Source organism: Pieris rapae, chromosome 15, assembly GCF_905147795.1.
Source record: "Pieris rapae chromosome 15, ilPieRapa1.1, whole genome shotgun sequence".
Taxonomy (NCBI): domain Eukaryota; kingdom Metazoa; phylum Arthropoda; class Insecta; order Lepidoptera; family Pieridae; genus Pieris; species Pieris rapae.
This window is the reverse complement of record NC_059523.1, coordinates 2,296,016-2,321,364: the sequence shown is the minus strand read 5'-3', so window position 1 is coordinate 2,321,364 and position 25,349 is coordinate 2,296,016. Positions and strand designations below refer to the sequence as shown.

Here is a 25,349-nt window from a genome sequence, read left to right as displayed (position 1 = left end):
TGTTTGATTGTAATGAATAGGCTCATAAACTACTGGACCGATTTTTAAAATTCTTTCACCATTCAAAAGCTACATTATCCACGAGTAATATAGGCTATATTTAATTTTTAACAAAAATTGGGTTCCGTAAGATATTAGGGTTTTTCGGACATAAGGTGTAAAAAATCAACCAAAAATGTTTCTTATTTTGCGTACCCTGCCTAAACTATAATAGATAGAACCATAAAATGTTCTAAGTAATTGTAGATCTCACAAATATCTACAAAAAAGTCACAAAGCGACACACTATACCTATCGATGTCGAGTGAGGCACAATAATAAATGATATACATGGCAAAACGACGTTTGCCGGATCAGCTAGTCTTACAAAAAAAAAACAAATATATTATCTCGCTACAGATAATATTTTACATAATTGAATTTAATTTCTTCTCCAGAAGCAAATTTTGTTAAGAGTAGGCTCTTAACAAAATTAAATAAATTATCAAAGAAACCTTTTTTGCCATTTCCTTTTCATAAACGTATGTTAGTTAAATATATAAAAGGTATAAAACGATGACACTGATTTGCGATATGTGTACATAACGCAATTGACGTAATTATAAGAATCTTAATCATTATAAATATTATTATCATTAAATGACGCAAATCGTTCTGAGTACACAGAAAATAAATGAAATATTAATATAAAAATTAACATAGGACAATAAAACAGGTAAACATAATATTAAATTAGACATAACCAGGCTAACTGATAAAACTCATCGCATTTATCGGCGTGTTGAGGATTAAAAAATGTAATTAAACAGTTGTGGACATATCTTCGCTTGGAAGACATTCAGACTATTAACGTCCACTTCTGGACATAGGCTTCTCTTCCAAATTTCCAAACGACCAGCTCCACTCCCAGCTCTCACCAGTTCACCTGTCTTCTGGCTTCATTCCAGGAATTTATTGCCCATCATCAGGTTTTTTACAAGACAGGGCAAACGCTCGCCTGATGTTAAGTGATATCATCGCCGATGGACTCTTTCAATGCCAGAGGGCTGGCGAGTGCGTTGCCGGTCTTGTAAGAATTGTTACTGAAATTGAAATTTAATTGTCTTAAAAACTGCCTTAAGTAACGATCAGATGTGGAACGATTGGAGTTTCATATTTTAAAATAAAGTAAAGTAAAATAAAATAGAATAAAAGTTTGTTTTGGAACATAAGAACATCAAGGTATCACTTATTTTCATTAATAATAATAATTCATTAAATTCGAACCTGTAGGCCATACCCTACTCATCGGCAAAGAAGACAGAGGGAAAGTCGAGAGAAAAAGCCGGCGTAAAAAACTCTCGTTACTCTTTTAAAAAAGCAAATCATTAAACAATACTACAATATTTAAAACAAATTAATTAAAAGTAGCCTGCCCATCACTAGTCCCAGGCCCTTTTATCAATTAGATAGTCGCTAACTTTATAGTCAGCCTTTTTACTAAGCTTTTCTTTTTAATTTTAATACATTTCTTAAATTTATTAAAAGGCAGAGATAATTGAGCCTCGGGGATTTTATTAAAGAAGAGTATCCCTTATCCCAAAAAAAAGAATTACTAACTTTAGATAGTATCGTTGTGAAGATTTGAAATGAAGATTGTCCGTTGCAATTTATGTGCGTTGCCTGATCTGTTTATATACCTACATTATTAGTTAAAGTTACCCATCGTAATCAAGTCGTCATACAGGCCTCGTTTTTATATTGCCTAGTTGATTGTACATACAATTAGCGCGTGTTTATTTTGATACTATGTAAATGTGGCCATTGTTGAGTTCTTAAATACGCGTGATACCAAGGAGATTGAAAAGGGAAATTGCATATGCTGTCGCTGGCAAAGTACGACTTGAATTCAACTTGTAAAAACATTGTGCCCAGTTGGCACCATAAAAAAAAAAACTTGTAAAAATAGTTGTGTGATTTTTTCAGATCTTCTCCTGGCCTAAGAAAGTTGTACGTTCTCGTCAGAGCTAAGAAAAACAAGGAGCCTATAAAAAGATTAGAAGAGCAACTAAATGATGTTGTAAGTACATTGTTGTGTTTTGTTCAAATATTTTTCTATTGGTCGTTCGATCTAGGTAACTTTATTTATAATATTGGATTCGAATGAATCTGAAGTAATGTATAATAATAATAATCAGTGGCGCTACAACCTTTTTAAGTCCTGGCCTCTGATTTCTGAATCTGTTTTATGATAATTTTTAAATCATTAGATTCACAAAATAATTAGTTTTAAAATAAAACGTTTAGAACAAATAGCCTTTTAATTGAGATATTATTACACTGAAGCATATTTCGATCTTCATTGAAATGTGTGCCCTTTTTTGTCAAAGGCCATTCTGTACACCTCTTTTTCTTTTGTTGTACCAGCACCAGATGGGCACCAATTTAGTACATTTCTGTTCCTCTTGGCATGTGCCCATTTCCACTTTAATTTATTCATTTTTATTTAAACATGCTACCTTAGGTGTCTTTCTTTAAGATGTTTTCTTGATTTTGTCTATTCTTTTCTTCCCTATATAGCTCGATCTTTAACACACTCACTTTAGTGGGCCAGTTTGATATGTTAGTACAGGTAGTATATAAGAAGATCTTTCTGACTTACTTAGAACACGGCAGTGTTCTATTTCTTATTTTTCATGATATATTTAAACGCCCAAAAGTTCTTTCATTCTTGACTATTTTTGTATCGATTACTTATTTGTTTAACTTTTGCGGTTAATGACTGTAGCAAGTGATTTACTTTGTATAAGTATACTTTGCCCGTTAAATTAAGACAGGCATGAATCAAAAATTCTATTTTTAAATATTGACACTTGATTTTAACATTTGCAGCTTTATGATCGACTGCGGAAGGAACAGCCCGACTTTATCAAAAAAATTTACGTGGTTGAGGGAGAGGTGAACCAAGAAAATTTAGGGATATCTGAAACGGATAGGCAGTTGCTTATCAATGAGGTAATATTGCCGAGATTGTATTTTTTATACCTTCGACTATTCTAAAACTTTAAAACACAAATTATTCGTGGGCCTTAATATCATCAGAACGAAGTATAAACCATCATGCTATGATAATCAGAGTATCTATTGGAAGTAAGTCCTGAAAATAGCTCGCAAGCCCTCTGGCATTGAGTGTCCATGGGCGGTGGTATCACTTATAGTCAGATGAGCTTCCTGTTTGTCTAAAACTCGTTTTACTTCGCTTATATTTCATTCTGTATAGTTAACGCAAAGACATTTTATATACATCCAATATGCATAGTTTTTATATATGGATTTATAATTAAATTTATGCAACAGATGCAAGTAAAAAACGGATTATATAATTTATAAGTGTCTTTCTTATGAATATCTCGTGTATATTACAAACACGCGCATCTCACTCTTACTTTATAGTTTATGTAAATAAATATTTATTATTAAAAAAAAATGTTTTAGGTGGATTTCATATTCCATGGGGCTGCTACTGTTCGTTTCGACGAGCCCTTAAAAGTGGCTGTCGGAACCAACGTACGAGGGTCCAGGGAAATGCTATTACTTGCCAGGTCTTGTACAAAGTTGAGAGCATACGTACACATCTCTACTGCCTATAGGTATGATAATATCCTATTTCCTATTCTATTTATAATGTCTACTGCCTAAAATAGCGAAATTTAAATTACGTCAATATGATCAAAACTGGTATAACAGGCCCGATTGGGGCATGAATATTAAAATATCTTTAAAGCAATTATGGTATATTTATTAATTCTATATTTAGAATAAAACATACGTTCGTAATTTAAATACTACGATTCGAGATGCGTGAAATTAACTATATAAATTTATATTTTAGTTACTGCACACAACTAGATATTGACGAAAAGTTCTACAAAAGCTCACTAGATGGCGATCAACTCATTGACTTGGTCGAAAACATGGATGAGGCTGTTTTGAAAGACATCACACCTGGGTAAGATTAAAAAGTGAATGTTAAATGTTTTACTTTTCTAAAATAATACTTATACAAATGTTAAATAAAAAGTGATAATGATTGATGACACAACTATCATTTATAAAGATTTTTTTTAATATTGTCCGTTTGCAGGTTTATAAACTTATATCTCTTTTCAACATCCACAACCTTCGTACCTCAGTTCTTAAATTTTGTAAATTTTTTAGGTTAGTGGGAAATTATCCAAACACATATGCTTATACCAAAGCGGCCGCCGAAGATGTGGTCTTAAAACATTCTAAGGGACTACCAGTTGCCATGGTCAGACCATCTATTGGTAAGAATCTAACATATTTAAATAAACATGATAGCGCACCTACTTGTCTATAAAATATACAAAAGTTTAAAGAAACAAATCCAATCTAAGACCAATATAGATAGATTAAATTAAAAATCTAATAAAATGTCCATTAACCAAATTGTATATTTTTAGTTATCGCCACAGCACGGGACCCTATAGTAGGATGGATTGACAATGTTTACGGACCTACTGGGGTAAGTTATTAGAACAAACTACCATCCGCATCACGTCGACGTCCATCATTCCCCAGATGAGGGTTTCTTAAGGCAGTTTTTGCCGTGCACCATCACTGTGCAGTATCAGCTGCCCACTGAAGTATTTTCAAAACAAGTCAACATAGGGTCCTTGAAGAAAAGAGCGTAACATTTCTTGAAAGACCGGCAAGGCACTTGCTAGTCTTTTAGTAATGTGAGTGTCCATGGGTAGCAGTACCGCTTAACATCAAATGAGCCTCTTGCCTTTGCCTCTGTCTATTAAAGTCACAGTCAAAGTCAAAATTCATTCATTCATATAGGTAACATAATGTACACTTATGAACGTCAAAAAAAGAAACATTAAATGAATCTAATTTTACATTTACTGCCATTTCTCAAATCAAGGGCGTAGAACGGAAGAGAAGAACAATGGCAATAAACTCTCCGCCACTCTTTTTAATCGCCAAGTTTTTTTTTACACAATGTTTGTAAGGAGCTGCAACCACTACACCATTATTATTATATTACATAAAAATAATCTTGTTTTATAGCAAAATAAAAAATCGTGATAAAAAAATTAAGATAGGCTGTTAGTAAATTAGGATAGGCTGGATCAAAATGTTAAATTGTGTAATTGGGCTAAATTAAAAAAATTATTTTACTCAGGTGGTGGTTGGTGTAGCAGTTGGCCTTCTTCGAGTGTTACTGTGTAACCGCCATGCAGTCGCCGACCTGGTACCAGGCGATATGGTTGTGAATGCATGTATTGCTGCAGCCTGGAAAACTGCCAAAGACTATCCTGGAAACCATGAGGATGCTCCACCTCTTGATCAAGCTCCGCCTGTGTATAATTTTGTATCCTCAGAAGAAAATCCACTTACTTGGGGTAAGTAGACTTATAAATTTAACTCTTAAAGGGTCCGTTGGGTCGCTCAGAGCTGGTAAGCCATCTACAGTAAGCCCTCTACCAAATGGAAAGACACAGTGTGAGTAGTCAAAATCAAAATAGATGCGTCTTAGGGCATGCTTATGAATGTCAAGATTGTTTCGAAAATTCGCGAAGGAACAAGACTATGCCATCCGTTCGGCAAATTACCAGGAAGCCTTGTTCTGAGAAGTGTGAGTCAATTCAAATTATGAGCCACATGGGTGGATCGTGAATTTGTGGGGTTCTGGGCTATTAAAGGGATGGCCCGCATAATAGATACACTCGAAAAAATACACCGATCGAAAAACAGCGACAGACATGAAATGATTTATTTCAGAGATTTAACATTATGATTGGATTTTCTTATTCATTTTTCATCCCTTATAATTTTTATGTATTATGTTATTTATTTATCTATAAACGTAACGAAATGTGAATAAATAATATAGTTTCCAAAACAAATCATATGAAGTTGATGATTCTGGACACAAAGTGGATAAAATTTATCCTTTAATAATTATAATTTATTTATATAAGTCTATGTTGTAACTATTAAGATACTATATTGTCCTAATATTATATTAGTAGGTTAAGTATCATAAAATATAATTTAAGTGGTTTAGTGCTAAATTAACTTAGTTATTTTTTTCAGATAACTTCTTGCATCTGAATCGTCGTTATGGCTATGAAGTTCCAACTATTCAAGCTGTATGGCATTACATCTTACTCTTCACAACTTCAGAATACCTATTCAATTTCTACTGTCTGCTACTACATTGGATACCTGCTTACATCATTGACGGAATTGCTGTACTTATTGGGAAAAAACCTGTGTAAGTATTGTTCAACCAATGGTTTATATCTTTTCGTATTATATTATTATTTGAATGCGGTAATCTTGGGCACTACTCATTTATTAAAGTTTCTCTTCTGTTGCGTAGTCCATTTAACAAAAAACCGTTTAAAGTGTTCTCTCTCTGTCTTCCGAATTCCCTTCTTAATCTTTAGCGATCACGTCTAATCCACTAAGACTTTAGTTTAGTTTAGTTTATACTTTGAGCTTTTCTACAGTAGATACAGTGAAATGATATATTTGCCTTATTTTTGACGTCTGAAACTGAAATAATTTATTTCAATTAAGCCTATTAAATATAAAATATAAATATAATATATTATATAAGTCTGAATTACAAGCTAAGAAAATATTTTAAAAAGTGACTAGTTGCCAAAAGGTAGTTTCATATGGAGAAGAATGGGAAACTGCATGTGTGCATGAAACTCTGTTAAGATATTATATTGTATGTACATTGGATACATAATTATATGTGAACCAAATTATATTAATATGTAATTATGTATAAATAAATAAGTAAGACTGAATTGTTAACTGTTTGATGTGGTAACTTATTTATTCAAAAACTTGATCGCGAGCAAACACACCACCCGAAGGGGGCATATGCCCCGTACGAGTTTAGGTATCCCCATCGCGAGGGAGGATGTTACAAAAACCACGACGATTTATAACTAACATACAATTGGGGTCTGAACACGTCGGCAATGATAATGTTATAATTTATGTATGAAAAAGTAGAGGGCTCATTGTGTAAGATGATTGTTAATTTTGTTTGCTCTTTTTATTATTTAGGTAACTAATGTTTGGTAACATAACTTACTGACGTACGTGACTTAAATAAAAATCCTTCATCGGACATTAATTATTTATAAATAAATTATTTATTAAATAATATAAATTAATAAATAATTGTAAATTCATTCATAGCTTTACCGCGGTCTTTCAGGAATCATGTATTGCGAGAGAAAGTTATGATCTTAAAGCACCGTATTAATTATGTTTCAGATTGAAAGTTGCGTACCAGAAAATAGAAAAATTCTCACGCGTCATCGGCTACTTCTCGTGTCGGTCTTGGAAGTTCTCCAATCAAAACGTTCAGAGTTTATATAAGGAGCTATGCGACGCCGATAAAGATATTTACGACTTTAATATCGCGCAATTAGACTGGAAGATGTATTTCTATAATCAAGTTCGGGGAATAAGGTTATATTTGCTCAAGGATCCTATGGAGACGGTACCACAGGGCCTAAAACGGTATTTTAAGCTAAAAGTAGCTCATTATTTCATATTAGCAATTTTAGGTTTTATTGTATTCAAATTATTGAGTTGGATATTTTGCATGTTTTTATAATTGTAATTTATTGCACCGACTTGTAGTTGAATATCATATATCAGATATATTATCACCAATATATCAAGTCATGTTCTGAGTCCTTAAAGATGTCTGTAAAAGATTTAGATACCTGGAATGTGGACACATGAGATATTTCCGAAAAAAAATACAAAAACATGAAGCTATTAGGTTCATTATGATTTGGTGGTACCAAACATGGACTCATTGAATAAATGCAATGGTTTTTTTTCAAATAAATCTATACAGAAGTTTAAATCGAGATTAAGGTCGTCAGAGTATATACAGAAACAAATAGCACTGCTATAACTTTCCAAAAGTGGTATCTATCTTTCTTTTTCGAATTGAATGTCGCTGTTTACATTTTCGCATCAATTATTGTTTTCATTTTATTTTAAGTTTAAATTTTATTTTTAATTTATAGTTTCTTTGTGAAACGTTTTCAGGATACTACTATAATTATAACTTGTATATATATATATATATATATTTACAGAATTTGTTTTTGTGACCTGTGTTATGTTTCCTTATCAATAATAGATACAAAAAAACGATGGGATCACTATTTAGTCACTATTTACTAATTAGCTTATCATTGCATTATTTAAAGTAATTATTAAAGATTAAAACACAATCCATTATGACGTTTTGTCTGATGATACAGTAATCAAATATTTCGAATTGTATATAGTTTTATTTAAGTATAGTTTAAGTTTGGTGGTTTAAAATTAGTTTAATTTCCATTTATATGGAATACTATCTCATTGCCTTAAATATCTACTGAATTTCTTATCACTCGTGTTTGGAACACGTAAACTAAATCAAGTTTATAGTAAATTTATAATTAAGGACTTTTATGAAAAAAATGAAATTAAAAATAAAATATAGCATTTGAAAGAGTACAAAATTCTAAACAATTGTGTATAAAGCTGCGAGAAACTAAAATATTAAATGACGGATATGTTAATTGATTCCAAGAATCTCTTAAATTAAAATCTCTTTTTTGTACCTTTTCATGTTTGGTATTGATACTTAGATTAAGATTCAGTGTTGAAACTTAGCGCTAAGTATAGCGTGCGACAAAACCAATATTTGATAGTCTTTCACTAAGTCTCAACTCTGATCCTAACTTTAACCCTTTATTGATAATCTGTCTCTTCTCCACAGAGTAAACGCAATTTGACAGAAAAATACGAAATTTTGATAAATGAATGTAATTGCACTAATTTAGTTTTTATGAATAAGAGGTAGTCTCGAAAAATTTAGTACGTTTCAAATAAGTTTTTGGTTACATGTGGGTATTTGGTTTTTCCTGATTACTGAAAGTCATTTGTAATAATTTCTTCATTTGTCAGTTTCTGCTATTATATATTAAGGCATACCCCTAAAATTACCGTATTTCCTTCTAATAACGGTAATTTAATGTATGGGATACATAAAATTGTGATAATTTTTGCTCATTTATTTTTAAGGTATTTTTGTAATATGTTAAGAGGCCATTGCAATAAAGTCTTTGAAACTTGTTTGTACATTTATTTTAGCTTTGTTTGTTATAAATATTGATACCTAATATTTCGGAAGGAAGCTTACAAATCTGACTAAAGTGACGTTTTTGCTTTAATAATTTTATGAATATTTATGTATAGTGTATTTAAAAGAGAATTTATTGTGTAACAAAATTTTTTAAGCTAGATTATTTATATTGAGAATATCAAAATAATTTAAAGAATGTTGGTCCCTGTGGACAGTGTAATGCAGCAATTCCACACTTTATTGCGATACTTATTCGTTGCCCGAGGAAAGTTCGAGCTCTGGGCTCACAGGTACTATCTACCAGGCGAGAACTTAAATCGTTAATTAGCCTCTGTGCATGAACTAAACGGCCCAAGAGTCGCTACTTCAAAGGGAATAATATCAAAGTTGAAGGAAAGACTCTTATATAAGTCATCTTCCTCAGTAATTGTTAAAGAAATAACAAATTTTTTTTTAAATAAAAGTATATTATAATTAGAAACACATTCAAGATCAACATTAACCTTTATGTTCTACCAAAATTTTGTTTATATTTCAGTTCAAAATTTTATACCATTAATTTCAACACACCGCCACCCAAAAATTTAACAAACCAAAACAAAGCTACAGCGTAAATCGTCATTACTATATAATTCGCTATTATTAGTAAATATTGTTTTTTTATTCCTCGAGGAATTGTTTCCTTCGGCTCTTTAATAAGAAACAAGCGAAGTCCCATCATATAATTATACACATACAAATTCCAGTCCAAAGCAGATATATCAAAGTCAAATATATGTCGGTCCGTCTCGTTGAGCTCCTTATAGAGTTCGACAGTATTGGAATTTCTCATCTTCCAGGTTTGAGATGTGAAAATTTCATTAAATTGATTCCACTTGTCAATTTTCGAATAAACTTTTATTAGCCTGAAATAATTCAAATGTAAATTAAATGTAGTGCATAAAAGTATGCAAAAGTGAGAAACGTATGTTGCGTTTTTTAGTTTTGAGTCGGAAATTGGAAAATTAATTAAATTTAAATTTGAAAAAACAAAAATATATACATATTACGAAAATTATCGGTTATAGCAATGTTGCTAATTCGAGCGATCGTGTGTATTTCTGGTTATGTTGGAAGTTGTTTCAAATGATGCGAATTCTAGATCCACGCTTGAAGAGTAAATATAAAAAAAACTTATATTATAATATTATAGTAGTGCGTGCTAGTAGACCTTACATAGGTTTTTTCCCAATCATAACTGCTACTCCATCGCACACATAAGCCGGTATCCAGTGAAGAAGAATGTTCAAAGTTTTGAAGAGGAGTGCGTTATTTATAAGAAACAACATATAACACCAAACTGCTTTACTCGGCACTATTGTCATTCCGTGTTTGTGTGCATAATTCATAAAAGTACCTATAAAAAAATAAATTTACAATTTAATAAATTGTATATTGTATGTAAATAAATACTATGATTAGGGTGATAAATATAGCACTCAGCAGAGTATAGAAGTTTTTGTCAAATTATTATTATAATTAAATTTATTCAAGGAGGTTAAGTTCCGATGGTTCTGCAATAGTGCTTTGGCGGAAGTATCAGAGCCCAAGGCATTAGCAGATATTGATCACTCGACTGTGATTTGCAGAGATCTGTAATCTAAATCCTGTATTTATAAAAGATAAGTTTGTCTAGCCCAATTTAACTAAAGTACTCATCTGTCTCTTTTTATCACATCGTAACCGCAATTTGATAGAATAAGACGAAAGAGTGCTTGGCTATACTTGGGCTGTATCCAAATAAGACCGAACTAAAATAACAGAAAATATAACTTACGAACTGTCATAAGATTTTCGTCTCCACATGCATAATTATATACACGGGGAACCTCGTCAGATTTTGTCTCCTCATCTTTCGGACCCTCACTGAGGTCCTCAAGTTTCCTCTCAGAGGTCTTTTTATGGTGTTGAGCGGTCTTCCAAGCGACTGCGATACAAGCATTAGCCACAAAATCAGCTGGCACAAAGTTAGCGACGGCATCGGGGTCACATTTGATTAATCGAATAATGCCCAACCAGGCTCCAACACTTACCTAAAACGATACCATTAACAATTTTAAGCATCTATATTGCCCTATGTAAAAAAAACAGAATCATCACTCCACAACGTTGTGTCTCGCATTGGGAACTCACTCAAATACTCTATTCAACTCTGTCGCTAAATAAATTCAAAGCCCTTGTTAAAAGTAAATTAATTAATAAAGCCTTTTATAAATGTGACGAATACTTAAATGATCCTAATCCTTGGGATTGATTTGCTCCAGTTCAAACAAACAATTTGTATTAAAAACTTGGCGATTGAAAAGAGTGACGGAAAGTTTCTTGCCAGTTCTTCTTACCCGCTCTACGCCCTTGACTTGCGAATTGGTGGTAAGTGTAAATTTACGATTAAATTAATTAGTTTTTCTTGACGTTCATAAGTGTACATGTTTACCTAAATGAAAAAAGATTTTGATTGATTGATTGATTGATTGAAATGAAAGCAGTCAACTCTTGGAGCATTTATTGAGATTGAAGGCGCTTTTGACAAAAAAAAAATCAGGAGCAAAAAAAAAATCATTTATTCGTGTAGGTAACATAATGTACACTTGATGAATGATGAACGTGAAAAAAGAAATATACATTAAATGCTTATAATTTTACATTTACTGCCAGTTCTCAAATCAAGGGTATGAACCGAAGAGAAGAACGGGCAATAAATTCTGCGCCAATCTTTTTAATTGCCAAGTTTTTTATTTTACACAACGTAATAAATGTCAGGAGCTGCAACCATTACACAATGTTCCATGTATGAAAAAGGGGAACCAACTGAAGAGTTCTTGGACCGGTACAGGCTTTCAACACTAAACAAAAACTTGGACGTGATTTGACAAATTGACACCAAACCAGGGCTCAATAAGCAAGCATTGGTCTTTTTACGGCGGTATAAAGCAATAATGTTATCTTAGGCATTTTCCATTGATTAATTACCTCTAAACGATTCGTTTTCGATAATTTATTTATTTGTGGAATCCACTTATTTACTTTACTTTACTTAAGTTAAATTTAATAATAAAGTTATAAATTAAACATAAAATAAGATGGCTATCATTTTGTTTATTATACAATACTTCTGTAATATGCCTTTTATTTAAAAAAGTATTATAATTTCCAATAAACGTACCCCAGTGGGTCCATAAACATTATCAATCCAACCCAAAGGAATGGGACCTTTTGCCGTTGATACCACTGCAAAGTATAACATATTAACAATACTCCACATTTATCTAAAATGTATTTGAATTAAGAATTGAAAATAAACGCTCCGAAACGACGTAACCTTTTATTTGTCTAAAAAAATAATAATAATTTTATTTTTGTTGCGGTATAAAGACAGTAAATATCTTTGTCTTTCGTTATAACGAATCACGTTATAAAGAGTTTATACTGTATAACTACTATCTGGGTTATGCCTGGCCGTACTTAGTTTTTTCAAGAAAATAAATCACACTATCACACAGTCACTATTTATTGAATATTGTGTTAATGTGATTAAATTTTTATTTAATATATTGATTTTTATAAATGCTTAGTAATTGCAAAATTAGAAAATGTCTTACCTATAGACGGTCTTAATATAGCAACAGGTAATCCTTGAGAATGTTGAAGAAGATGGTTTTCTGCGGCCGCCTTTGTGAAACAATATGTATTTGGATACGCGCCTATTAGTCTAAAAACACAATGTTTCAAAAGAAATAACACACAAATATACCCTAGTACAGTCATAAGTTCTGTTCCAAATGTTTTGTTTGTTTAATGTTTTATTTAATAATAATTAAACAACGAATAAAAAGCAAACAAAAATAAACAGAATTAAATTGAAATATTAACTTAAATATACAATTTACCCAGGTGTAATGTCGTCAACAGTTTTCGAATCTAAGCGTTCAACTACGTCAATAAGAAGGTCACTGGTTAGTGGAAAGTCGTAAAACTTTTCCTCAATCGGCTGTTGCGGGAGGTTACTGTTAATAAAACATCTCCTTTAGGTTACTCAAAAGCATGAGGTAGACATTACTGCGACTTTTTCATTGAGGATATTTGTTAATAGATAGGGCACGAAAATAACCTAACTGACGAAAAGACTCCCTACACCTACCTTATTAATCAAAGGGGACACTTATCTTACATGAAATCAAACTTTCGAATTTTGTACTTATTAGCTATTGCATAGATTTTATGGCAGGCTTTGAGGGCGGCGCAGGTGCGTTAGAGTGGGATAGAACGTATACGTTCTGTCCCGCACTAACGCGTATTGACCGCGCCTAAGTTACGTTATCTTGTGTTTAATTTTCGTTACGGAATTTCTTGATTCGGTCGAAGCGCTCAAAGCTCGCGATAAAATCTACGCAATAACGAAATAATAATATATGTTGAAGTTATTATTTAGCTATTGCATAGAAGTTGAACTCATACACACATCTCTCTGACGAGTTGGCGAGGTAGCGTAAGCCTGGCTAGTGTAGCCGGTACGCATTAGAGTGAGAAAGACGTGTTAATCTGGTAACGTTTTAGAGTGTTAGATTGAATTAATATCTAAGAAAAAAAATACTATGAAATTTTGCTGCCAACTCAGCTCAGCTCGGGCTGTTTTGGCAAGCGCTGATCAGCCAGAAGGCGTATTCATTACGCACTTTTCTTAGGATCCTAAGTCGAATTGGTTCGTTAATACTTTAATAGACAGTTCCGCCAAGTGGTGGTGCGCGTCTTAAAGTGCCTCATTTTTTATTTTTTTTATAGAACCGGGGGCAAACGGGCAGGAGGCTCACCTGATGTTAAGTGATACCGCCGCCCATGGACACTCTCAATGCCAGAGGGCTCGCGTTGCCGACCTTTTAAGAATTGGTACGCTCTTAAACGCATAGTTGTGGAATGACGAGGTACCTACATCACATCGGGTTGCGAACAATTTCTTGTCAATGTCTTTCTCTACCCTTACCAATAAGCGGTCGAAATGTAGACAAAAGCCTTAAGGTATTTGCAACAGCGAGCAAGCGTTAACATCTCCTTGGTGCCGCGTGTGTTGATACGAACCGCTTTATTCAGGGTCTCGTCAAAACGGACGGTCGCAGCACCGTGGAGTATAAAATTAACCTGAAAGCATGAAATCAAATTACATAACATACTAAAATATATAATGTGTGTATACTATAATGAATGTACCTTATCACATACTGTCAGCCAATCCTGGTCTTTAAGACCAAGATTTTCGCTGTCCATCTCTCCCTCTAAAATCTCCACCTTCTTGATGAAGTCTGGCTGATCTTTGTGGAGTGTTTCATACAGCTGAAAAAAATAAATGAGAAAGTAGGCTTTTAATAATAAGTAGGATTAATAATTTTGTGGATAATATGCTGTACATACCACATCATCGAACTGTTCTTTTAATCGTGTTTGTGGATCTTTATTTTTCTTCTTCCTCACTAATAGATATATCTTATTCAGCTCCGGGCAACATCTACACAAAAGAGTTGTGGCATAAACTAATAAAATTGGGACATCCTGTAGATGATACCAATCGTGTCCGTATACGCGAGATCGCAGTGACGTACACGAGCACGTACGTATATGATACAATAAATCAATAAGGTTAAGGTTTCAAGTTACTAAAATAAGATAACATATTGAATTACCTACCCAAACAATGAACACTACCTTAGTAACTTTTCAATCAGCAATTTTCCTAGGAAGCCAGTTCCTCCTGTCAAAAAAATGTTAGCTCCCGCGAATGACTTTCGGATCTGAGACTCTTCTTGATTCTCCTCCATCTGTATATTAAACAACTTAATACTGTATATCAAAACATAAAAAATCATTAAAAAGACAGACATATTGTGTGGTGCTAAGTCTTCGTTCTCTTCAGTGATCCAAGATGTCTGTTCATAAGTGTACATTATGTAACCTATATGAATAAATTATTTTTGACTTTTGACTTTTGAATGACTTGTTAAATTGTGAAGTAAAAAACATTCAGCCATTTTTTTTGATCACACACGAATAAATAAATAACATACATTTAAAATTACTAGTTTTCCATACCCTTAGTTTTATATATTAAAACCACTTCAATTGCTTGCACAACACGAACTACCTAATATTTAAATATTCTTATATTTATGTATAAGGCATTTAATTCTAAGGTGAGCGATATTATAATTTATCAGACGGATATTATTTATGTAAAGACTGAGCCAGCCAATATTCAAACCTAGGGTTACTACATTTACAATAATATAATTTATCAATGTCGGTAGCCTCATGTACACTTATGAAGTTCAGTAAATTGTACTCAAATCAAGTGCGTAGAACGGATAAGCAGAACTTGCCAAACAACAAAGATTTTTTCTCAAGAATGTTGACGGTTTATGGTGAGATGTTAATGACTTGCATACTCAAGTTAAAATCCTGGTCAACCTGACGCAACTATATTCCACTTAAAAATGTTTCCAAAAATAAAAAAGTCATCGTCATCTTATCGATTACACTCGGTACTAGGTATATATATTTTATTGTTTCAGAGCATTAACCTATTGCCAATCCGAAACTTTTCTTTCCACGTACGAACAATTCACTATTTTTTCAATAATGCATTGATTTCGACTCCTTGAGAATATATCTTGCGACTAAGCGATTTGGGATTATAAACCCTAAAAGCTTATTTGAAAAATAAAGTTGCAGAATAATCATAACTATAACATAAAAAATATCAATAACTATAAAACTGCAACCCCTATTTTAAATATGTACTAGTAATGTCTAATTACGACTTCGCATATAAATATTCATCATTCTACTGAATAAACTAAATAATCGATATTAATATTTTATTTAAAGGTTAAAAAGTACAATTGTCTACCTTTGCACCAGCCGCCAATCACTTGTGAAGAGTGACGTCTTTTAACATTGCTTTAATAGAATTATGGGCAGAATACTCATCTGATGTTGGGTGAAAATTACCAATGGCACAGTAGACACTGGTAGAACTTTTCAAGACGATAAGGCCGGCATCGTACTTGATGTTTTGAATTACATTTATTTATTTATTTATTTATAAGTTATCTAACAGCTTATACATATTATAATACATAATACTAAAACAATACAGAAAGCCAAAACAGATAACATAGATGAACAATTTATGTATAAAAAACAGAAAACAAGCAAGTGCAATAATAGATAAAGATACATAAAAAAATTCATTAAAAATACATTTGACATCTCATTTTCACGACAAGTTAAAGTAACTCTTTCCTCTATAATTTAGCCATTTACAAATAAGTGTATTTATAGCGAAATAAACTGTTTGTTTATGTGGCGAAATAAATTTAATTTAATGTTCACAGCAGGTCACCTCACGATATTTTCCTTTACCATTCGAGTGTATGTTAAATACGCATATAGAAAGAAAGGCCATTGATGCACACCCGGAGATCGAAACTAGAACCTCAGAAAATAATACGATACAAAATTACCTTAACCGCAGCAGGCCGTAATGGCATTCTGGTACAAATGAAAATACATTTTTTTTCAATGAAGTAAGGTTACAAACTTGAATTTTAAGTTAATAGAAGCAACTTTATTTTACAGTATTTTCTTTACCTAAATAATAATAATGAAAAATTGATGTATTCTATGGATCAAAACAATTTTAAAAGGTTTTGTCTCTGTGGACATTGTTATGCAGCATTTTCGCGCTATATTACGATACTTATTCGTTGACCGAGGAAAGCACCAACTCTGAGGTCACTGATACCATCTACAGAATGTTAAATTCCTAGACCACTTGTAATTACCATTTTCGGCCTAGAACGTATTGCTACGAACTAAACCTAAACAGTCTTCTTTCTATAGTTCGGATGCCTCGGCATACTATAGAAATTCAACCATACCCTCCATATACGGTTTAAGCACTCGCCCGGTAATGTACAACCGTACCAAAGGCCGAGGACAAATTTAAATTAAATTAACACTTGCCCTCGAACCGGGAATCGAACCCAGTACCCCTCACCATAGCAGCCACATACAAAGACCGCTAGGCTATAAGGCCCTTACTAATATCATCTACCAGGCGCCATCTTAAATCTTTGATTAGCGCCTGTGCACTTAAATCACACGGCACTTTCAAATCAATGTTGAAGGAAAGACTCTTACTAATTTTTTGTACCTGTTTAGTTTCTTCTTAATAACTATGTAATATGTATTTTTGCACTTCATGCCTACCTTATGTAAATTTTTATATTCTAACTAGCGGATCCGACAGACGTTGTCCTGTCTACACGTCTTTAATTTCAAAATTTCAATTTTTAATAAGCCATTTTGATGAAAATTATTATACAAATGTTATGACAATATCTAACGATCCAGCACATGGTCACACACGATATAACACAATGATAACAAAACTTTTTTTAAATTTCGGGACATCCTAAAATTAAAATTCGAATATTATTTAAAATTTGACACTGCGATGGTAGCGCCGTCTGTCGGATCCAATGTAAAACATTCCAAAATCAATCAATCAACAACTAATAAATTGAAAATTAATTAAAAAAACATTGTCCAGCGGACAAAATTGTGAATCTAAACCATTCCCAGATCCCCTTGAACACACACAAAAAATTTCGTCTAAATCGGTCCAGTCGTTTAGGAGGAGTTCAGTCACATACACATGCACACAAGAAATATATATATTAAGAAGATGTAATGAAGTGTTAATAAATTAATAAATTAAAAATTAAAAAAAATAGTATAATGGCCATAACGTTACAAATTTTTGCATATATCGTGGAGCAGCATGAAGGTACTCACAGCCCTGTTGGATCCCTTGGTATATGCAGGCTAGTATCATTAAATGTTTTAAACAATTTTGGATCCTTTTTTATAGTCATAACTGCTTTAAGGATATATAAACTTCATAGGCAAACTAACTCGATGTTGGTAAAAAATGGTCTACAGCTTACGAGAGGTCCGACGCCCATAATATATAAGCATCTTTCAGGGCGTTAGTTAAACGGCTAGGTTGTTAATTGAACGGCTAATTATGGTGTGACATCTACATAACAACACAAATATTCAGATAAATGACATTTGTTAAACAACTACGGGAAATTACTAAGTCACCAAAAGTTTTAAGACAAAAAAGTTACATAACGATTAATAATTTAAAAAAGAGTGTGTGTAATTATGTTACGCGTTAGAAGTTATACTTTTTTGGCGTATGGAAAAAAAAATAACTAAAATGCAGTAGTGATTAACGATAAATATCAAAAAGATTTTATTTAAATAAATAAATTATCAGTCATACTATCACCGTCGTATAAGAAATTGATTTAAAAACACCAAAATAATATTTATTTATTCACACTGTTTGATTGTACTGTTACGAAACACAAGTTCTAAAAAAAATACTAGAATATACAACTTGAACATAGTTATCGTTTTCCATCCCACCTAGACCTAACTTTACGATGTCGAATTTAGGTGTTGATGTGCATCGTAAAAGGTCACAAATGTTAAAAAAAAGTATAAAATTAGTATTTCGAACTGTTAAAGAAATAATATACTTTTTTAAATAAAGAAAAACATTTATTTTCTAAAAAATTAATACATTTCAAATTCAGCTCAAAATTTTGCGGTTGCGGGAACAGCTTATCCCAGCAGAGCTATGCTCATCAAAAAAAGGCGCTGAGCTGAGCTGAAAGCCAAAAGGCCATCAGGCCAACAGCAAGTTCAGTATGGCGTTTTTTATAGGGGAATCTATATAGATGCAGACAAATTGTTAATGGTATCGTTTTAGATAAGTGTTGGAGCTTCGGTGGGCATTATTCGAATAATCAGATGTAACCCGGACGCCGTCGCCGATTGCGTTCCAGCTGATTTTGTTGCTAATGCTTGTATCGCCATCGCTTGGAAGACCGCTCGATACCATAAAAAGACCTCTGAGAGGAAATTTGAGAATCATTCGGGACCGAAAGATGAGGAGACAAAAGCTGACCAGATTCCTCGTGTATATAATTATGTATCTGGAGACCAAAATCCTATAACATGGCGTATGTTATATTTCCTGCTACCTTTAGTCTTGTTTGGATATAGCCCATATTTAGCCAAGCACTTATATGTATTTTCCTAACCTTTTTGTTTACTTGCGCTTACGATGTGATTAAAAGAGACAGATGAGTACTTTAGTCAAATTGGGCTAGACTAACTTATGTTTTATAAATACAGGATTTAGATTACAAGACAGTGATCAATATCTGCTTATGCCTTTTGATTCTTCCGTCAAAGCCCCATTGCAGAACCATCGGATTGTTGATCAGATGGTTCTGCATACTAGAATTCATTTAATAATAATAATTTGAATAAATATTTTATACTCTGTTGGGTGCTCTATCATCTTAATCTATTTTTTATATACAATTTCTTAAATGATAATTTTAATTTATAGGTACTTTTATGAATTACGCACACAAACACGGGTTTACAATGGCGCCGAGTAAAGCAATGTGGTGTTATATGTTGTTTCTTATAAATAACGCGCTCCTCTTCAAAACTTTGAACATTCTTCTTCACTGGATACCGGCTTATGTGTGCGATGGAGTAGCAGTTATGATTGGGAAAAAACCTATGTAAGGTCTACTAGCACGCACTACTATATTAAAATAGAAGATTTTTTATATTAAATCTTCAAGCGTGGATCTAGAATTCGCGTCATTTAAATAAACTTTCAAGATAACCAGAAATCGCTACTATAAGCGATAATAATAATTTTCGTAATCTTAATATATATAAATCTCCTGTCCCGATGTTAGTCCGGGATGGAGTCCTAAACTACTTAACCGATTTTAAATTAAATTGGCACGCCGTGAGCAGTCTGGTCCAACTTAAGAAATAGGATAGCTTAAATCTTTATGATAAGCTTTCATTATCATGATTACCACGTGTTATTGAGGCTAAACTATAAATTAAATTTATTTTGTGAAACGAAGTTCGCGGGGGAAGCTAGTATATATATGTTTTCTTTCAAATTCAAATTAATTTAAAATTTCCGACTCAAAACTAAAAAACGTAACTTACGTTTCTTACTTTTGCATACTTTTATGCATTACATTTTGAATTATTTCAGGCTAAAGAAAGTTTATTCGAAAATGGACAAGTGGAATCATTTTAATAAAATTTTCGGGTCTCAAACCTGGAAGATGAAAAATTCTAATATTGTAGAACTCTTTAAGGAGCTCAACGAGACGGACCGACATATATTTGACTTTGATATATCTGCTTTGGACTGGAATTCGTATATGTATAATTATATGATGGGACTTCGCTTGTTTCTTATTAAAGAGCCGAAGGAAACAATTCCTCGAGGAATAAAAAAACAATATTTACTAATAATAGCTAATTATATAGTGATGACGATTTACGGTATAGCTTTGTTTTGGTTTGTTAAATTTTTGGGCGGCGGTGTGTTGAAATTAATTCTGCATCGTAGAGTTAGGTCTAAGTGGCATGGAAATCGATAACTTTGTTCAAGTTGTATATTCTAGTATTTTTAAATTTAGAACACGTGTTTCGTAACAGTTCATATAAACAGAGTGAATAAATAAATATTATTTTGGTGTTTTTAAATCTATTTCATATTTTATCTTTTCGATTAATTTTAATATTTATAATTAATCACTACTGCATTTTAGTCATTTTTTCTACTTCTAACGCGTGTATAATCTGAAGTGATTTGTGAATTTGTCCTAAATTTCTAAGGATTACTTAATTAATGACTTCATAAATTGTGTAAATTAATTCTAAATGTAAATAGATATTTGTATAAAACATTCAGCATTATAGAGACAGCTGGGTGATTCCATTATCGCGGGTGCAACATTTTGACGCATGTTAAGTTTCATAATAATAAAACCAAAAATATTTTAAATAAACATCTTCTTGTAAGTGCTACGTTTCAACAAGTTCACTTTATATTTCGTAAAAAGAATTTTATTGAAATAATTAATATAGTCAGGAATGAGGTTCAAAGTCCTATCGCGGGTGCAACAAAGTTGGCCGAGCCTTTCTAGATCATTAAACAAAAACACAAAAGTCTGTTAATTGTGAAACTTTTATTATGTTATGCCTTCGTATTTCGTAAGGCGTTAAACTAACCAAGTAAACAAATATATTTTTTTATAGGAAACAAAAATAAACACAGAATTATTCACTTTTAAAGCAATCGCGGGTGCAACATCAAATTATCGCGGGTGCAACCCGTCTAATTTAAGTGAATACAAACATCAATAAAACTTTTACAGGAATAAAATAAGATATCAATCAATGTTTATTACTAATCAGAACACTTCTTTGTCACTTATATTATTTATTTCTTTTCAAATACGTCTATATTCGCCGAAAATTCTACAAACGTATTTTTTCCGTCAATCTTTTTCTTTGGCGCTTCCAACTTCGCGATAATATCTTAAAATCGTACGTCTGCTTTGTCATTAACAATTTCAGTGAAATGCTTGCCATCAACCGTCGTCAGGAATTGTACTCTAACCTCTCCATCTTCGTCCATATCGCTCTGACACACCCCTACATAGCGGTATTGAGTACTTTTTTGCCAGACTTACAGAGCAATTACACGAGCACGTAAAAACCAGCGCTAATATCTCTTGGTAAGACATCAGCACAGGCAGAACCAGTTTCAGGGCATGCTTCTGCGAGTATTTTTGAGGGTTGAAGAGGATATTCGTCGTCTGAAAACATCTGAAATGCGCAATTTTGTTTTAAGTGGGACAAAAGATTTACTCTGATCTGATACTGAAGGACAGAGATTTCCTTCTTGTATTTTATTTGTAAGAGGTTCCAAGTCATCGTCATCCCAATCACTTTTTGTTTCAGTAGTGGTTTTCGGAGATTTCAAAACTAGTCTGCATATGAGATGAGACAGTGAAGTTTGCGCCACGGAAATACTATCATTCCCAACTTCAGGTTGGAAGAAATGTTTTTATTGAATGCCTGGTATATTTTTCAGTCCTTCTCATTTAGCATCCAACATGGCCATCTTTTCTTTAACTTCTTCTTTTGCTACGAATATAAAGAAGATGTTTTTAGACAGACTGCGTGCCAAATCTGTAAAAAAATACGGAATATAATATAACCACACGTTAAATATTTGCCACCAATCATGCACACCATATTATTATTATTTAAAGCATAACAAAAAAATAAAATATGTGATAAATCAGGCAATACGGTTATTTGTCAAAGAGTTGCACCCGCGATCCTAACATCACGATCGCGGGTGCAACCAATTTAATTTTAAGTAAATTTCAATTCAACTAACATTATACTCCTAAAAACGATTTAAATACGTTTGCCTTTGATTTTTTTTTACTTTTACAAAGTTTGAAAACTATAGGATTTCATTTCTGTGAAAAACACAAACTTTTATATCTTTTGTATCGCGGGTGCAACAAGCTAACAGTGACTTTTTATATTCAATAATGCTTAAAAAATAACAACAAGTACTTACATTTTTTTGCACATAAGAATAAAACAATATTTTCACTACACATTTAGCCGGTAGAACATAAACTGAAACTGTCGGTAACAGCTCTTTCGTGCCAGTGTTGCCACGTTGTGATTTTGCAGATTCAGCCAATTCTTCGAATGATAATGTTTCCAAGCGCGCCAAAAATTTAAATATGAAGTAAAATAAAAAATAAAAAATGTTTTAATAAATTTATACCTTTTTCTTTGTACCGATATAAAAAAAAGTAACAAATAGCGTGATTTAGAAATTCATGTCAAAAATCGTCTATAGCGGAATCGCCCAGCTATTATAAACTTCCGCCCATATTCAGAAAAATCAATGTACCTTTGCTCTATCTTAAGTAACTAAACTATTCTTTTCTTTTTTTTGTCATATTTTGTTGTGATATTAAGAGACAGATGAGCATTTAGTTAATACTGTACAATTACACTGATTTAGCTGTTATAATTGTAGTGATGTGAGTATAATTGTACTTATTAAGTATATAAAATTATTTTGATTCCACTGAATTTCTAAAAAGTGAGTAATAAAATCTCTTTTTCTAATACTTTGGTGCGATTCTTGTATATATTTGACAAGATCTGGCACTACTATTAATGGAGTTTTTAAATCGGTTACTAAAACTTGTGGAATGTAAACTATACCTATAATATAATATTATATATTTATAATATAATATTCGTTAATAACAAAAATATATAATAACGATAACGATGATAGTAATAATTCTATTAAAATTAATAAAACTCTTTAATTATTTTAGTAGTAATAAGGTAAAATGAAATAATTGTATTAATTGTATTCGTATGTCTATCATAATAAAACCCTTTGTTAAGCTTTATCTAATTTAACTTTATTTAACCAATTTCTGTAAAGTTGCATATCATTTTTCGAAAATAAAGAAGTTTCACTTTTTACGTGTGTACACTAGTACATGCACATATTTTTTTTGATCACACACAATATAATAAACATTATTTTTAAAATTATTTAAAATTACTAGTTTTCCTTACCCTAAGTTAATATTTATCATAAACCACTTCAAATGCTTGCACAACACGAATTAAGTAAGTATATTTAAATATTCTTATATTTATTTAAAGGGGTTTAATTCTAAGGTGAGATATATTACAATATATCACACGGATATTGTTAATGTAAATACTCTGATAGCTAATATCCATTCATAGGGTCACTACATTCACAAATCAAAATATAATTAATTTATGTCGGTAACTTAATGTAGACTTATGACGTTCACTAAATTTATTGTACATGTCGGCGCACCTATACTTGCAGGTGCATTACACAGGTCAAAGCACAAGTGTATCATCGCAGCTTCACGCGCGCTGCAGTCCCCATCAAGGGCTATATTGCCCGCCCCCGTACCGCCCTGTATCAGCAGGGCCCGAACCCTAACACCACTCGAAAGGGGCATATGACCCGAACGGGCCTAAACATCCCCCTCGCGAGGGAAGATGTAGCATAAGCAACGATGTTTGTATCGACACGCATTGTTTCTGATTGCGTCGGGTGCATGGAACGCAGTCTTAACCGACTGTCAACTCTTTGTCTCTCACTACTAGTCAGTGTCCACTATATTAGTGGTTTAATGTAGTATAACAACGATATAAGGTTTAGAAGATATTTCTTACCTAACTTGTAAAATTATCGTTAGATGAGAGATGTTAATGACTTATCTATTACACTCTGAATTTTCACTTGTCTTGTCACTACATTTTCAGTAATGCATTAATGGTTTTAGACTGCTTAAGAATATATCTTGCGACTAAGCGGTTTTTTTTATAGAACAGGGGCCAAACGGGCAGGAGGCTCACCTGATGTTAAGTGATACCGCCGCCCATGGACACTCTCGATGCTAGAGGGCTTGCCAGTGCGTTGCTGGCCTTTTTTTATTAAGGTATACAATTATATAAATAATAATAAATAATTTTAATTAAGGTATACAATAAGGTAAAAAATTATAAACCCTAAAAGTTTATTTGAAAAATAAACTTGCAGAATAATCATAACTATAACATAACATAAACAATATCAATAACTATAAAACTGCAACCCCTATTTTAAATAGATACTAGTAATGTCTAATTACGTCTTCGCGTATAAATATTCATCATTCTACTGAATAAACTAAATAATCTATGTTAATATGTTATTTAAAGGTTAAAAAATACAATTGTTTACCTTTGTACCAGCTGCCAATCACTAGTGAAGATTGTAAAATAATGTTAAACAAAATACCGTTTATCATTATTTTAATAGAATTACGGGCAGAAGACTCATCTGATGTTAGGTGATAATTACCAATGACACAGATAATTACCAAAGACACTCTGCCAGATTACTTCCTACTTGATGTTCTGAATTTACATTTGACATTACATCTCATTCTCACGTCAAGTTAAAAGTAACTCTTTCCTCGATGATTTGGTCATTTACAAATAATATATATATGTATATAATAATAAAGAATTTTTGGAGCGAAATAAACTGTTTTTTTTTTATGTGGTACATAATACT

At 32.3% G+C, this 25,349-nt stretch overlaps 3 protein-coding genes and 1 long non-coding RNA gene across 4 annotated transcripts in view; 2 read left to right on the top strand and 2 right to left on the bottom strand.

Annotated features, from left to right (window-relative positions):
- Positions 1-9,180, top strand: part of LOC111002270 (fatty acyl-CoA reductase wat) — a 29,750-nt gene extending 20,570 nt beyond the window's left edge. Inside the window, exons 3-11 of the mRNA XM_022272420.2 lie at positions 1,966-2,059; positions 2,872-2,994; positions 3,475-3,629; positions 3,872-3,988; positions 4,198-4,307; positions 4,464-4,525; positions 5,192-5,411; positions 6,106-6,286; positions 7,312-9,180. Coding sequence (XP_022128112.2) covers positions 1,966-2,059; positions 2,872-2,994; positions 3,475-3,629; positions 3,872-3,988; positions 4,198-4,307; positions 4,464-4,525; positions 5,192-5,411; positions 6,106-6,286; positions 7,312-7,657 — 1,408 coding nt within the window. The 3' untranslated portion in view covers positions 7,658-9,180. The remainder of the gene's footprint in view (positions 1-1,965; positions 2,060-2,871; positions 2,995-3,474; positions 3,630-3,871; positions 3,989-4,197; positions 4,308-4,463; positions 4,526-5,191; positions 5,412-6,105; positions 6,287-7,311) is intronic.
- A 491-nt stretch (positions 9,181-9,671) lies between these two features.
- LOC111002271 (fatty acyl-CoA reductase wat) lies at positions 9,672-15,402 on the bottom strand. Its single transcript, XM_022272421.2, has 11 exons — positions 15,308-15,402; positions 14,924-15,036; positions 14,633-14,726; positions 14,432-14,554; positions 14,208-14,362; positions 13,117-13,233; positions 12,829-12,938; positions 12,393-12,457; positions 11,007-11,262; positions 10,406-10,586; positions 9,672-10,095 (listed from the first exon to the last, which is right to left on the bottom strand). The coding sequence occupies exons 2-11, from the start codon at positions 15,034-15,036 to the stop codon at positions 9,738-9,740; spliced, it is 1,572 nt and encodes a 523-aa protein (XP_022128113.2). The 5' UTR covers positions 15,308-15,402; the 3' UTR covers positions 9,672-9,737.
- A 2,660-nt stretch (positions 15,403-18,062) lies between these two features.
- On the top strand, positions 18,063-20,784 carry LOC123689834 (fatty acyl-CoA reductase wat-like). Its single transcript, XM_045631511.1, has 4 exons — positions 18,063-18,095; positions 19,065-19,317; positions 19,713-19,893; positions 20,391-20,784. Exons 1-4 carry the CDS (start codon positions 18,063-18,065, stop codon positions 20,782-20,784), a joined length of 861 nt encoding a protein of 286 aa, XP_045487467.1.
- Positions 20,785-21,356: 572 nt separating this feature from the next.
- On the bottom strand, positions 21,357-23,090 carry LOC123689776. Its single transcript, XR_006750665.1, has 2 exons — positions 22,788-23,090; positions 21,357-22,384 (listed from the first exon to the last, which is right to left on the bottom strand). It is a non-coding gene; the product is annotated as an uncharacterized LOC123689776 (long non-coding RNA).
- Positions 23,091-25,349: the final 2,259 nt, after the last annotated feature.

Bases quoted from the DNA above. Each gene is read 5' to 3' on its own strand.
- LOC111002271 (XM_022272421.2), bottom strand. From the start codon at position 15,036: ATGGAGGAGAATCAAGAAGAGTCTCAGATCCGAAAGTCATTCGCGGGA. The intron at 14,555-14,632 runs GTATGTACAGCA...TATTTTTTTCAG, and splicing joins AAGAACAGTTCGATGATGTG to CTGTATGAAACACTCCACAA. The intron at 11,263-12,392 runs GTACGTTTATTG...GTATCGTTTTAG, and splicing joins ATGTTTATGGACCCACTGGG to GTAAGTGTTGGAGCCTGGTT.
- LOC123689834 (XM_045631511.1), top strand. From the start codon at position 18,063: ATGAAGGTACTCACAGCCCTGTTGGATCCCTTG. The intron at 19,318-19,712 runs GTATGTTATATT...TTTAATTTATAG, and splicing joins CCAAAATCCTATAACATGGC to GTACTTTTATGAATTACGCA. The intron at 19,894-20,390 runs GTAAGGTCTACT...GAATTATTTCAG, and splicing joins ATGATTGGGAAAAAACCTAT to GCTAAAGAAAGTTTATTCGA.